This window comes from Sinocyclocheilus grahami, unplaced genomic scaffold, assembly GCF_001515645.1.
Source record: "Sinocyclocheilus grahami isolate Dianchi unplaced genomic scaffold, SAMN03320097.WGS_v1.1 scaffold474.1, whole genome shotgun sequence".
NCBI lineage: Eukaryota > Metazoa > Chordata > Actinopteri > Cypriniformes > Cyprinidae > Sinocyclocheilus > Sinocyclocheilus grahami.
Window position 1 is genome coordinate 574,063 of NW_015505653.1, and position 15,645 is coordinate 589,707.

General features: G+C 36.9%; 1 protein-coding gene across 1 annotated transcript in view; it reads left to right on the top strand.

Moving 5' to 3' along the window:
- Nucleotides 1-10,666: 10,666 nt before the first annotated feature.
- slc1a6 (solute carrier family 1 member 6) overlaps nt 10,667-15,645 on the top strand; it is a 13,857-nt gene continuing 8,878 nt past the window's right edge. Inside the window, exons 1-4 of the mRNA XM_016235794.1 lie at nt 10,667-10,922; nt 11,071-11,208; nt 12,788-12,995; nt 13,084-13,126. Of these exons, the coding sequence (XP_016091280.1) occupies nt 10,706-10,922; nt 11,071-11,208; nt 12,788-12,995; nt 13,084-13,126 (606 nt within the window). The 5' untranslated portion in view covers nt 10,667-10,705. The remainder of the gene's footprint in view (nt 10,923-11,070; nt 11,209-12,787; nt 12,996-13,083; nt 13,127-15,645) is intronic.

Consider the following 15,645-nt stretch of genomic DNA (forward strand, 5'->3'; position numbering starts at 1 on the left):
TCTTTATTGGTTAATCACATGTTCAGTACATGTTTTAACTAATAAAAAACAAGCAGCCTCCCTCAGCCAAAGAGTGATGTCAAGAAACCCTTTACACTCAGTGTGGACTAACAAGGATTTGTGTTAAAGATCATTTTGATGTATTGAACTCTAACTGAACCAGTGTGTGTGTGAGTGCAATCTAAAGAATGTGGTTTGTATTCCATACTTTGCTACACTAATTTCAATTTAGTTATACTTTATACTACACTATCTTTAGCACATACTCCTGAATGTATCTTGGAGTCTATAAACTCCATATCATTTCATTCATAGATCTCAAGGGCTACAGTGAATTGTGTTCACCTCATTTCTCGTTAACACTTAAACCTACATATACGCCCATTAATTAATGAATCAAGTAATGTGGGAAACAGCCAGCATACAGTTGTACTTCAATGACCACTAATTTTGCTATTTTTTTTGTTTCTCTTCATCTTATAACTTTGTTTTTGTACTTAATTAACACAATATTAGCCTAATGATGCTATTGAAATATCATCCTCTGACCAGATAAACGGCTCCATCTGGATTTGGCACAATTGAGAACACTGCAGTTTTGTATTTAGCAATAATTTTTTTTTCTCTCTCTCATTTTTCCTGTTTTGAAAATGTTTTTGATACAGATTTTTTGGCGTTTGATTGTATGAAGATATATTTTCACGTAAGCGAATAAAGTAATCTTCTAGCACATGCTTTGTGTGTTTTAATAACCTATATGGAGTGTTTGCTGTCTCCGCTCTGATGTTTAATGAGTCTCTGATTGGCTCTTTTGTCAGGCTTTAAATGTCTGTGTCTTCACATTAAGCTTGAAGATGGTGACATTTCAGAGCAACAAATCTATTTCCTGACCTTTTGCTGTTTGTCTAGGCAGTTTTGTACTTCAGGCTACTTTCATCTCTTTAATGTTAGCAGGCAAAGGTGAGCATGCAAGCAGGTAATGCAACTCACAAAGTGCTGTGAAAGTCAAGTCACCTTTATTTATATAGCGCTTTATATAAGACAGATTGTGTTAAAGCAGTTTTACAGTATTAAACAGGGAAATAGTGTGCCGATAATGCAAGAGGACAATAACAAACAATCAATTTTTCAGTTTAAGTCAGTTCATCATTGATTCAGTGATGTCATCGTCCAGCTCAGTTCATTTCAAATATTGCCTGTCCAATCAAGTTGACAATGTTGCCAGAAATTAAGCGTCCCCAACTAAGCAAGCCAAAGGCGACAGTGCATGGCAAAGAACCAAAACTCCATCGGTGACCGAATGGAGAAAAAAAAACCTTGGGAGAAACCAGGCTCAGTCGGGGAGTGCTACACTAATTTCAATTTAGTTATACTTTATACTACACTATCTTTAGCACATACTCCTGAATGTATCTTGGAGTCTATAAACTCCATATCATTTCATTCATAGATCTCAAGGGCTACAGTGAATTGTGTTCACCTCATTTCTCGTTAACACTTAAACCTACATATACGCCCATTAATTAATGAATCAAGTAATGTGGGAAACAGCCAGCATACAGTTGTACTTCAATGACCACTAATTTTGCTATTTTTTTTGTTTCTCTTCATCTTATAACTTTGTTTTTGTACTTAATTAACACAATATTAGCCTAATGATGCTATTGAAATATCATCCTCTGACCAGATAAACGGCTCCATCTGGATTTGGCACAATTGAGAACACTGCAGTTTTGTATTTAGCAATAATTTTTTTTTCTCTCTCTCATTTTTCCTGTTTTGAAAATGTTTTTGATACAGATTTTTTGGCGTTTGATTGTATGAAGATATATTTTCACGTAAGCGAATAAAGTAATCTTCTAGCACATGCTTTGTGTGTTTTAATAACCTATATGGAGTGTTTGCTGTCTCCGCTCTGATGTTTAATGAGTCTCTGATTGGCTCTTTTGTCAGGCTTTAAATGTCTGTGTCTTCACATTAAGCTTGAAGATGGTGACATTTCAGAGCAACAAATCTATTTCCTGACCTTTTGCTGTTTGTCTAGGCAGTTTTGTACTTCAGGCTACTTTCATCTCTTTAATGTTAGCAGGCAAAGGTGAGCATGCAAGCAGGTAATGCAACTCACAAAGTGCTGTGAAAGTCAAGTCACCTTTATTTATATAGCGCTTTATATAAGACAGATTGTGTTAAAGCAGTTTTACAGTATTAAACAGGGAAATAGTGTGCCGATAATGCAAGAGGACAATAACAAACAATCAATTTTTCAGTTTAAGTCAGTTCATCATTGATTCAGTGATGTCATCGTCCAGCTCAGTTCATTTCAAATATTGCCTGTCCAATCAAGTTGACAATGTTGCCAGAAATTAAGCGTCCCCAACTAAGCAAGCCAAAGGCGACAGTGCATGGCAAAGAACCAAAACTCCATCGGTGACCGAATGGAGAAAAAAAAACCTTGGGAGAAACCAGGCTCAGTCGGGGAGCCAGTTCTCCTCTGACCAGACGAAACCAGCATGGATTGGTTTAATTCCAGGCTGCAACACAGGTCAGATTGTGCAGAGGACTCTTCTGGTTCCAGTGGTCTTGTGCCGATGGTCGTCGAGGTGACGAGGTCTTCGCTGGGGATCTGTCTCTGGGGCTCATCTATTTGACATGGTCTCCGCTGACATTCAGGGCTGTAGAGGTGGTCTCTAGATGCTGATCCACCATCTGGGCTGGTTCTGGGAGGCTACGGTGACCTCGGAATGAGAATAAAACAGACTAATATTAGTGTAGATGCCATTCGTCTCAAACGGTTAGTTCACCCAAAAATGAAAATTCTGTCATTAATTACTCACCCACATGTCGTTCCAAACCTGTAAGGCCTTCGTTCATCTTCGGAACACAAATGAAGATATTTTTGATGGAATCTGAGAGCTGTCTGACCCTGCATAGACAGCAACGCAACTGAAATGTTCCCAAGTCCAGAAATGTAACGAGGAGATCTGTAAAATAATAGTAATAATAGTTATTATAATAATAATAACTTCAGTGGTTCATCCGCAATTATACGAAGCTACGAGAATACTTTTTGTGCGCAAAAGAAAAAGATAACGACTTTATTCAACAATTCGTCTCCTCCGAATCACCCTGGTGCCATTTTGGAGAATATCCGCTGGACGTAAACAGCGTATGCTATGTTCTGTGTCCGCTGCGTCACGCCGGATCTGTTTCCTACGTTGTTGTGATTTGATATGAACGGAAACAGTGTATCCGTGTGACGCAGCTGACACAGAACAGCATACGCTGTTTACGTCCAGCGGATATTCTCCAGAATGGCACCAGGGTGATGCGGAGGAGACGAATTGTTGAATAAAGTCGTTATCTTTTTCTTTTGTGCACAAAAAGTATTCTCGTAGCTTCGTATAATTGCGGATGAACCACTGATGTCACATGGATTATTTTACAGATCTCCTTGCTACGTCTCAGTTGCATTGCTGTCTATGCAGGTTCAGACAGCTCTCAGATTCCATCAAAAATATCTTCATTTGTGTTCCGAAGATGAACGAAGGCCTTACAGGTTTGGAACGACATGTGGGTGAGTAATTAATGATATAATTTTCATTTTTGGGTGAACTAACCCTTTAAGATGTAACAAGTACATTGGGTGCCATGTGAAGTGTTCCCGTTTCCGGAAAGTGAGGCTGCTGTTAATTATAGGGCAACACGTCTAATGCTTCAAATGCTCCTCCATGAAGGAAAAATGGTTCATCCCATGGCCAGTACCTTTTCAAAAGGTACTAATATATACCAAATAGTCAAGTCAAGTCAAGTCTGCTTTATTGTCAATTCTTCCACATGTACAGCACATACACACAGAGAATTGACATTGTGTTACTCTCAGACCCTTGGTGCATACAGATAACACTAACAGTAGAACATAAATACAGATTTAAATATAAAATACAACTATACAATTATACAAATTAGGTAAAATATATAAAGCAGCACAAGGCGCATGGCAGATAGAGAGCAAACCAGTGAAGTAAACAACAGTGCAGATATAATGATTGTAGTGCAAAAGAGCTTATTCAGACTGATTAAAGTGACAGTGTGTGTGTGTATTTGGGAGGGGGGAGTGGGAGAGTCCATCAGAGGGTCAGAGTTCAGTGGTGCACGGGGCAAAAGAGGAGAGGAGAGGCAAGGTCGGGAGGGAGTTCAGGCACTAATATGAGGTACTAATATGTTCTCTTTCGGTATTAATATGTACCTTTAAGGTACTAATATACATATTTTAAGGGTAAATAAAGTACAAAAGGTACCACCACAGTAACAGCTTTTGTAAAAAAAAAAAATTCTGATAGTGTTTATATGTAAACACACAAATAGCATTCTGCTAATCAAGTCTGCATCAAGATTTTATCTAACCACTAGGATACACAACACATTCAAAGTTTTTATTGAATAAACATTTAGTGAACAAAGATTGATAATTAAAATAATATGCAAGATATTATGTATGAAAATTGAAAACATGACAACATGTATGAAAACATGAACTTATGTATGAATAAAATATAATGTTCCAATTAATTCAGCTGCGTTTAATCTGCCTTAAAATAAGAAAAAAAACACACCGTTTTGGACACAAAAATAAGGCGATCCAGATTTTTTAAGTTTTAAAACAGAAGAAAATATTATTTACTTATGTAGATTTGAACTTTTCTTTGTTATTTTGAAATTGTACAATTTATGTGCAGTGCTTGTCAAAAGTTAAAAGGAAACATTATGATTTTAAAAAGTTTTTAATGAACTGTCATTTGCTCACCAAGGCTGCATATATTTGATCAAAAATAGAGGTAAAACCAGTAATATTGTGAAATATTAAAATTTGAACTAACTGTTTTCTATTTAAATATATATTTAAGATGTAATTTATTTCTGTGATGCAAAGCTGAATTTTCAGCATCGTTACTCCAGTCTTCAGTCTTCAGTGTCACATAACAATTTATGATTTTATCACTATAAAGCCTACTGACTGTAATGACATAATGATTTGTCACTGACTCACTGCTTAGCTAATTTGTAATAAGAACACAGTTACAGCCTTTAAGAAAAGTAAGCCCAAACCTTTTATAATTATATTAACTGTGTCTAATGCGTTTCATGCCTGTTTCTCAGCAGCTGAATGTATCATTACGGTAGTTAAATGTAGAACATGTATGCAACATACACCCACACTCTGCATGGCAGGCCTGTTGTGTTACCATAGCGATGCAATCTGCTGCTCTCATCTTTGAAAAATGCGAAATGCGCTGTTATATGTTAAAGCCATGTTTTCAGTCCTTACACTCCCTGAAGAATTGTAAGTAGTTGAATTGTACGAATTGTACGAATTGAAGTATGTAATTGGATGTTGAAAATTATATATTTCAAAATGGTGGGAATCTACTGGAAATTTGACTTGTCAGAAGTTTGATGTATAAAGACCCCAAATTTCGAGCCCGGTCTCATGAAAATGCGTATAAATAGTACGCCAAATAAAAACGAAAACTCGTGGTATTGATACGCAAAAATGGACTTTGGCGTTCATATGATACGCATGTGTTTGGCGTGCATATAATACGCAGTTTTCGCGTGCATATGATACGAAATTTGTTGGCGTGCATTTGATACGCAGTTTTCGCGTGCATATGAAACGCATCTACCCCACAACCCTAAACCTACCCATCGCGTAACATATACAAGCCAAAGTACATTTTTGCGTATCAATACCACGAGTTTTCGTTTTTATTTGGCGTACTATTTATACGCACTTTCATGAGATCGGGTTGAAATTTCCCATGGTTGGCCTATAACAAGGAATGTTCCCTCTCGGCTTATATAAAAGCTCTATAAATGTTAGGACAAAACATTCTTAAAGTAATGTTTATGGAACATTCTTATTACTTTATTAATACTTGATATACATTCTCATAATGTTGAGCGAAAATGTTCTGAGGACAATATTCTCTTATTATTTGTACTTGATGAATATTTGTACATGGTGGCTTAAATTCGTGCTTATTTTCTAAAAACAGTATTCTGTACATGAATAGTGATTTGTCAATCTTACAAAGTAAAGTAAAATAAAAAATGATTAGCTACTATCTGTTCCATATCACAACACACATTGTCATGAAAATACATTCATGCAAACGTACAATAAAATATATAAAATTAAATGAACCCTTATCCGTGTGCTGCAAAAAAAGAGGCAGGTTCCTTGGGGAAAGTTGCAAGGAAAAGAGCGAGATGAGTTTGTAAAGACACGTGTGTAGGTGGTGAGTGGGTAGATCGGAGCAGAAGGTCACACACACACAAGTAAATACAAGTAAGAGCAATTACATTGTCATGGTAATGAGATACGCTTCGAGTACTACAGTGCTAAAAAGCATTTTCACTTTATATACATATTTATCATTTAATGAATATCACATTTCACATACAATAACTTTAAATGACAATGTGTCCCCGGCATTGATCAGTCATTAGATGAAACCGTTCAGCGGGTGTTACAGCACTAGGCTACGCTGTACGCTCAGTATTAAACGCCTCCCTCAATGAGACTTTTTAACGTGTTGATTCTGTGCGCAGTCGGGCAGTAGGTCGTTGTTTTCTCTCACAGGGAAAAAAAAATCCTTAACCTACTCTTCCCACGCAAAAATCACTTTCTCCGCCGTGAGCGCAGAATAAAGCGCATCTGCTGCGTGCGACGTTACTAGAAACGCGCACGAGAGAAGAGAAGAGATACAAGAAGAGCTGCCACTAAATGGTAAGTCGTATGTTTTAAAATGCAGATTGTATTAAATTATTTTCTAATTTTCAACTGAGCTAGCTCTTTGGATGAGGCATCAACTTGTCAATAATATGATATCTTCCTTTCGTTCTTTCTTTTAGTTTGTTTGTCTAGCCAAAATGTAGCCTACATCCAAACATTAATTCTGTATCTAAAAAACCCTGTAGTCAGAAAACAACCTGTTCAGTTCATAAATAGGCTACATTAGCCACCCTCTTTTTTTTCTCTTGAGTGTGTGATGTTCTGGTTCAAGTGTGGATCTTTTGGTTCACTGTTGGCAAGTGGTGCTTTGTAGTGCTCACCTGGGGTGTTTGTTGATGTGTGTATTTATGCTGATTTAAGATCAGTGATCAGACCATCAAGCAGGGATCAATGGAGGGAAAACTGGCCCTAGATCAGGTCAAAAGGAATGCTGTGTACCTCTGCTGTCGCTCAGTATGGGGTCACTTGGAGGGTGAGAAAAGGTCATGCTGTATAAAAACCTGTTTCATGTGCGTTTGGCCCGAGTTGAGCTTTACCTGTGACCACTTCAGTCCAGTATCTCCAGCACTAACCCACTGCAGAGCAACCATGAGTGGTGAGTGAACCCATATCAAGGTTTTATACTATAGATTAGTAAGGAAAATCTGAGGTGGAGTTGCTGGGTGATAAATAGTTTAGGTACTTAAATTGAATTAATGTTTTTCTTCATGGTGCATTATGGAGTGTATTATATTTGAATGTCTTCTGACATTAGATAAGCAGTGATTGGTATCGGTGGTCTGTATGATGGTTGATTATTTTGTCAGCCAGTCCACAAATTCATGGTATTTTCCTAGAACCGCAGGGGTCTGAGTTTTAAAGCAATAATGCAAAAATGAAAATTCTGTCATATGATTTCTTTTATACCTTGAAACAAAAACAGAGATGTTTTGCAGAATTACATGCATGGCTTCTTCACAAGTAAGTCATATACAGCAGATCAATTTTATGATGCTCTTTTGTAATTTTTTTGCTTGATGGCCACAATATTCATTCCCTTCCATTGAAACAAGAAACCTAGACATTATGAAAAAAAAAATACTATATGGTTTGGAGTGACATAAAGGTGATGGAATGCGAAGATGGAATAAAAATTTTTGGGTGAACTATTTTCTGTTATGAGGAGTTTTGCACATCCTTACTGGATTCCTGATTGCTTTAAAAGTTTTCCCATTTGTAACACCATGTTTGAAAGATGCAAGCCTGTTTCTGCCTCAGAGTAAAAAATGTAAAAATAATCGTGAGACAGAGTTTAAAATAGTAACTAATATGAGAAATAAAGTCACAATTACAAAAAAAGGGGTTTTAGGAATAATAATGTAATATACAATCACATTGTGATAGATAAAGTTGAAATTATGCCGAAAAACTATTGCATATCAAAATATCAAGTCACATTGCAAGATATAAAGTCGCAGTAACAAAGTCATAATTGCAAAATGTAAAACCACTTTGTGCAATATAAAGTTGAAAATATGTGAACAAGTCATAATTGCAAGATAAAAAGTCATATTGTTAGATATAAAGTTGAAATTATGCTGAAAAAATTAATTGCAAGATATAAAGTCGCGATTTCAAAGACGTAATTGCATTATATAAACTCACATTGTGAAATGTGAAGTTTAAATTATGTGGACAAAGTCATAATTGTGAGATATAAAATAACAATCAATTTATAAAGTTGCATTGTGAGATATAATCAGTTTGAATTTATGTGAAAAAGTCATGACGGAGATACTGTATATTCTTGTGATATATAAAGTAACAATTTCAAGGTCATAGTTCCAAGATGTACAGCCTCATTGTTAGATATAAAGTCAAAATGAGCTGTCTATTTATTTATTTTTTACTATATTGATTGGTCTTTATTGTCATTGTTGAAAAACAACAAAAAATATACTTCCATACCAAAAAGACATAAGCTGTATATAGATTTGACTGCGTTATCCAAAAAAAAAAAAACGCTTTCTGTCGGTATCACTTACACTGCTAAGACCCTCACTCGTAAATTCTTTTGCTGTTTTTCCTCTAACCCATATGTGCTCAAGTCAGCTATCGTGGGTAACCCTGCGCTCTCAGCAGGTTCTTCACACTCACAGCTGTCTCCAGAACAGCCCTCAGCTTACACACCTTCATTTCCATCCTGGTGTGCATCTGAAACAGAATATACAATGACCGTTTCAGTGGAGATGCTGTGTGCAGCTTATCTGGAAGTCTCATGATATTTGTTTGTTGTCTTCGGGATAAGCGTCCTCAATATGAGGCGATTTTTCATAATAGTGAGTTTTCATAATCAATTAGAGCATGTCATTACTGTAGCCTCTCATCAATTTGGCATCAGCATGTTATTAAGCAAGTCTGGATTGAAGTCGGTGCTTAACTGCAAGAGTAGGTGGTGGATTGTAATGGATAGTTCACCCAAAAATTTACCCTCAAGTTGTTTCAAACCTGTATGAGTTTCTTTGCTCTGTTGAACACAAAATATATTTTGAAGACTGTGGGGAACCAAACAGCCGATGGTCCCCATTGACTTCCATAGTAATTTTGTCTATAGTATGGAAGTCAGTGGGGTCCATCAACTGTTTGGTTGCCCATATTCTTAAAAATATATTTGTGAAAACGTGTGGCCCATAAATGGTGTTTAAAAATAGATATTGTATATTACCAGATCATCCATGCCCCCTATACAGGAGCAGTATGTATTCTCAAATTAAGTTAAAAACAAGCTTTACAGGATGCAGTACCGCAGGGGTTCCCAACCCTGGTCCTGGAGGCACCCCAACACTGCACATTTTGTATGTCTCCTTAATCAAACACACCTAATTCAGGTCATCAGCTCATTAGTAGAGACTCCAAGACCTGAAACTGGTGCGTCAGAGAAAGGAGACATGCAAAATGTGCAGTGTTGGGGTGCCTCCAGGACCAGGGTTGGGAACCACTGCAGTACAGAATATAAAAGATGTTAAGTGTACTTCTTTCAGGAGCGGCAACAGCATTTATGTCATAATGTTGATTTACAAAAAACATTTCCAAAAAAGCACAAAACACAGAAAACAATACAACCGGATTCAGTACAAGTTAAGGTCAATCAACAGCATTTGAAAAAAAGAAGAAGCAAATATCAGGGTTACAGTGCGGCTAATTCATGAGGTTTAAAATGCTCAATGTTTCTGAAGTATAGACATAAACAGTATGTATGTTAATTTACTGTGAAAAAAAGTCTACACTTACTAACCTTTTATATATTATAGATCAGTGGTTATATATCCAATTTTGCTACTTTGTTGCCATGACAACAGAACGCCATAAGCCCTAAAACCTTAAAATGAACATAAACATGATGATTCAAACAGCTTGACAGCTTAAATAATAGACATGTTTTAGTAGATGAGTTGTGTGTTCTATATACTGTATGACTACTGTTATTGTAATTATTATAATGTTTATTGACTTTAATATTTTTATTTTCATAAACTGGGATGTCTACATACCCTTTTTTTAAGTTTATTTTTTTGTGACATAATCACCATGTCTGGTGGCTGTTTGTGATGTAGGTTTAAAAGTGCTTAAGAGCTATACTGTGTGCTTTTGTGGTATGGAGAAGAGCAACGTACATTCTTGAGAATGTCTTCTTTTGTTTTCAAAAACAAAGAATCTTCACTTCTGGTAACTCAAACACTGTGGGTTCATATACCCTGCAATGACCGATGCATATTTTGCCATTTAATCACATGATGTAGAGTAGAACTTGGTTTCATTAAATCAGCTGATACTATTCGGTGAACTTTGAGTCACAAAATATTTTTTTTTTCTGATTTCTCGGCCACAGTTTCCCACGAAACCCTCTTGGACCATGTATTAGAGCTGATTATGAATGAGAAGCCTCCAAACAGCACTAGTCTGTTTCTGAGTGAAGACTCTGAGAAGCCACAGCGCAGTGAGGAGGGGCTCCACCGTCTGTGCCGAGTGTTACAGAAGCAGATGTCAGGAAGCAGACGAAAGATGGGCGGCATCACACGAGACAGCGTCAAGACGTTCCTGCGGAGGAACACCTTTGTGATCTTCACAGTGGCTGCTGTGGCTTTAGGTAAAGCAGTAAATCAGTGGGCAAAACAGCAGGAAAAATACATAACTTTGGGCTTATTTTTTTGATAATAGTGACACTGTTTAGGAGGGAAGTATGAAGTTTGAAAACAGTTCAAACTGAAGTTTGACATTTGTTTGACTGTATACAGGGGTGGTGTTGGGTTTCGCCCTGAGACCTTGTAACCTGTCCAGCAGGGAGGTGAAGTATTTCTCTTTCCCTGGAGAGCTGCTGATGAGGATGCTTCAAATGCTCGTTCTACCACTCATCGTCTCCAGCCTCGTCACAGGTACACCAGAAATCACTTTACTGTCTGTAGAGCATTCGCTAACACTTTAAATTCTTTACATTAGTTATGCATTATGTATCATAAACTAACAATTAAAGTGATAGATCACACGAAAATGACAATTTTGTCATCATTTGCTCACCCGCCACACCTGTATGAATTTCTTTCCTTTGCTGAACCTAAAAGAAGATATTTTGAAGAATTAAACAGTTGCTGATAGCCACTGACGTCCATAGTAATTTTTTCCATACTATAGAAGTCAATGGCTACCAGCAACGGTTACCCACATCCTTCAAAATATCTTGTTTTGTGTTCAACAAAAATAAGAAACTCACACAGGTTTGAGACAACGTGAGGTTGAGTAAATGAGGATATTTTCATTTTTGGATGAAGCGGGTTTTTTTACAGCAGGGTTAATTGTTTATTATTAATTTATGTTTCATAATACATTAACTATTGCTTGTTATGCATTCAGCATCTCGGTTTCATGTGCTTTTGTTTTGTGCAGATGTACTATTCAGTTCTGTTACTGTTCAAAACTTTGGGGTTAGTAAGATTTTATAAAAAAAAGAAATGATTACTTTTATTCAGAATGGACACATCAAATTGATCAAATGTGCAAAAGAAAAACAGTAAAAGCATTTAATTACAATGATCTTCTTCTGTTTCAAATAAATGTTGTTTGTTTGAACTTTCTATTCATCAAAGAATCTAAAAATGTATCACACTTTACACAAATTATTAATAGGCACAACTGTTTTTAACATTTATAATAATAAGAAATTATTTTTAAATGGCAAGCCAGCGTATAGAATGATTTCTGAAGGATCATGTGACACTGAAGACTGGAGTAGTGATGCTGAAAATTCAGCTTTGATCACAGGAATAAATCACACTTTAAAAATGAGTTATTTTAATTTGTAATGGTATTTCACAATATTACTGTTTTTATTGTACATTTGATCAAATAAATGCAGCCTTGGTGAGCAGAAGATAAGTGTTTAAAAAAATCTTACTGACCCCTAACTTTGGAACGGTAGTGTATAAAATAGCTATATTTAAATATTTATTTAATAGTATATGTAAAAATTAACATTGACCGAATCTTACACAGAAATGTTGTGAAGTGGATATACACGCCTAACTTAAATGTATTTAATCAATAAAGCAATGAACCCATGCTGCTTTTTTGGGGGTTGGTCGTGGCCTAATGGCTAGAGAGTCAGACTTGTAACCCAAAGGTTGCGGGTTTGAGTTTCAGTAGCAGCAGGAATTGTAGGTGGGGGGAGTGAATACACCTTCAATACCACGACTGAGGTGAGACCCTTGAGCAAGGCACTGAACCCCCAACTGCTCCCTGGGTGCCACAGCACTGGCTGTGTGTTCACGGTGTGTATGTTCACTACTCACTGCTGTGTGTGTGTGTGCACACTTGGATGGGTTAAATGCAGAGCACAAATTCCAAGTATGGGACACCATACTTGGCTACGCTTCACGTCCCTTTCACTTTATAGTATGATTGCCACTTCAGAAATGCTCAACCACAGATCTTTTGTCTCTTGGTGTTGCATGTCTTCAGGAATCTCCTCTTTAGACAGCAAGGCCTCTGGGAAGATGGGAATTCGGGCCATCGTCTACTACATGGTGACCACTTTTATAGCAGTTTTCATCGGGATTGTAATGGTGATTATTATCAGGCCGGGTAAAGGCAGCAGGGATAGTCCAGTGGCCTCTAGTGGCAGCATTGAGCCAGTGCAGGCCGCTGATGCTTTTCTGGACCTGATAAGGTGGGCAGAAAGTTTTGTTTGACTGATGCGATGCTTGTTTATTTTTTAGATGCTATGGGATCTGATTTTTTTCTCATTGATCTTACAGAAATATGTTTCCACCAAATTTAGTTGAGGCCTGCTTCAAACAGGTTTGTGAATCCTCTCCTAATGCATGTCTGAAAATAATGTGCCACTTCTTATTTGCTATTAAGCCTGCATGATATATCGAAATAAAATCGATATCGCGATCAGTGTTGGGTGTAATGCATTACTAAGAAACTAAAGTAATTAACCCTTGAAAAAGTTAAGTAAAGGATTATTCTTAAAATTTCTTACAATTCTAAATAAAGCAATAGTGGATTTAACATCAAAATTGATCATCTAATGTTAAAAAGTGTTTTTAATGGAACCTTCTCCCTTTAAATACAGTTCAAGAATAATTTATGCAATTTTATATTATTTATGTGAAAAAATTTAAAGAGCATACACTCTAAAAAATGCTGGGTTAAATACAACCCAGTGCTGGGTAAAATAGGGACAAACCCAGCAATTGGGTTAAATGTTTAACCCAACCTTCTGGGTAGTAACCCAACCGCTGGGTCAAAACAACCCAATTGCTGGGTTTGTCCCTATTACAATATTACTGTTTTTATTGTACATTTGATCAAATAAATGCAGCCTTGGTGAGCAGAAGATAAGTGTTTAAAAAAATCTTACTGACCCCTAACTTTGGAACGGTAGTGTATAAAATAGCTATATTTAAATATTTATTTAATAGTATATGTAAAAATTAACATTGACCGAATCTTACACAGAAATGTTGTGAAGTGGATATACACGCCTAACTTAAATGTATTTAATCAATAAAGCAATGAACCCATGCTGCTTTTTTGGGGGTTGGTCGTGGCCTAATGGCTAGAGAGTCAGACTTGTAACCCAAAGGTTGCGGGTTTGAGTTTCAGTAGCAGCAGGAATTGTAGGTGGGGGGAGTGAATACACCTTCAATACCACGACTGAGGTGAGACCCTTGAGCAAGGCACTGAACCCCCAACTGCTCCCTGGGTGCCACAGCACTGGCTGTGTGTTCACGGTGTGTATGTTCACTACTCACTGCTGTGTGTGTGTGTGCACACTTGGATGGGTTAAATGCAGAGCACAAATTCCAAGTATGGGACACCATACTTGGCTACGCTTCACGTCCCTTTCACTTTATAGTATGATTGCCACTTCAGAAATGCTCAACCACAGATCTTTTGTCTCTTGGTGTTGCATGTCTTCAGGAATCTCCTCTTTAGACAGCAAGGCCTCTGGGAAGATGGGAATTCGGGCCATCGTCTACTACATGGTGACCACTTTTATAGCAGTTTTCATCGGGATTGTAATGGTGATTATTATCAGGCCGGGTAAAGGCAGCAGGGATAGTCCAGTGGCCTCTAGTGGCAGCATTGAGCCAGTGCAGGCCGCTGATGCTTTTCTGGACCTGATAAGGTGGGCAGAAAGTTTTGTTTGACTGATGCGATGCTTGTTTATTTTTTAGATGCTATGGGATCTGATTTTTTTCTCATTGATCTTACAGAAATATGTTTCCACCAAATTTAGTTGAGGCCTGCTTCAAACAGGTTTGTGAATCCTCTCCTAATGCATGTCTGAAAATAATGTGCCACTGCTATTAAGCTATTAAGCCTGCATGATATATCGAAATAAAATCGATATCGCGATCAGTGTTGGGTGTAATGCATTACTAAAGTAATTAAGTAATTAACCCTTGAAAAAGTTAAGTAAAGGATTATTCTTAAAATTTCTTACAATTCTAAATAAAGCAATAGTGGATTTAACATCAAAATTGATCATCTAATGTTAAAAAGTGTTTTTAATGGAACCTTCTCCCTTTAAATACAGTTCAAGAATAATTTATGCAATTTTATATTATTTATGTGAAAAAATTTAAAGAGCATACACTCTAAAAAATGCTGGGTTAAATACAACCCAGTGCTGGGTAAAATAGGGACAAACCCAGCAATTGGGTTAAATGTTTAACCCAACCTTCTGGGTAGTAACCCAACCGCTGGGTCAAAACAACCCAATTGCTGGGTTTGTCCCTATTTTACCCAGCACTGGGTTGTATTTAACCCAGCATTTTTTAGAGTGTATCCTTATATTGTTTAACTGGATGAGCTTGATATGGGCTTTAGAAAGTAATTAGAAATAGGTAATGTAATACTTTTCATAATGCAATGTACAAACCCAATTCCAAAAAAGTTGGGACACTGTACAAATTGTGAGTAAAAAAGGAATGGAATAATTTACAGATCTCATAAACTTATATTTTATTCACAATAGAATATAGATAACATATCAAATGTTGAAAGTGAGACATTTTGAAATGTCATGCCAGATATTGGCTCATTTTGGATTTCATGAGAGCTACACATTCCAAAAAAGTTGGGACAGGTAGCAATAAGAGGCCGGAAAAGTTAAATGTACATATAAGGAACAGCAATTTACGACTTATTAGGTCAATTGGCAACATGATTGGGTATAAAAACAGCCTCTCGGAGTGGCAGTGTCTCTCAGAAGTCAAGATGGGCAGAGGATCACCAATTCCCCCAATGCTGCGGCGAAAAATAGTGGAGCAATATCAGAAAGGAGTTTCTCAGAGAAAAATTGC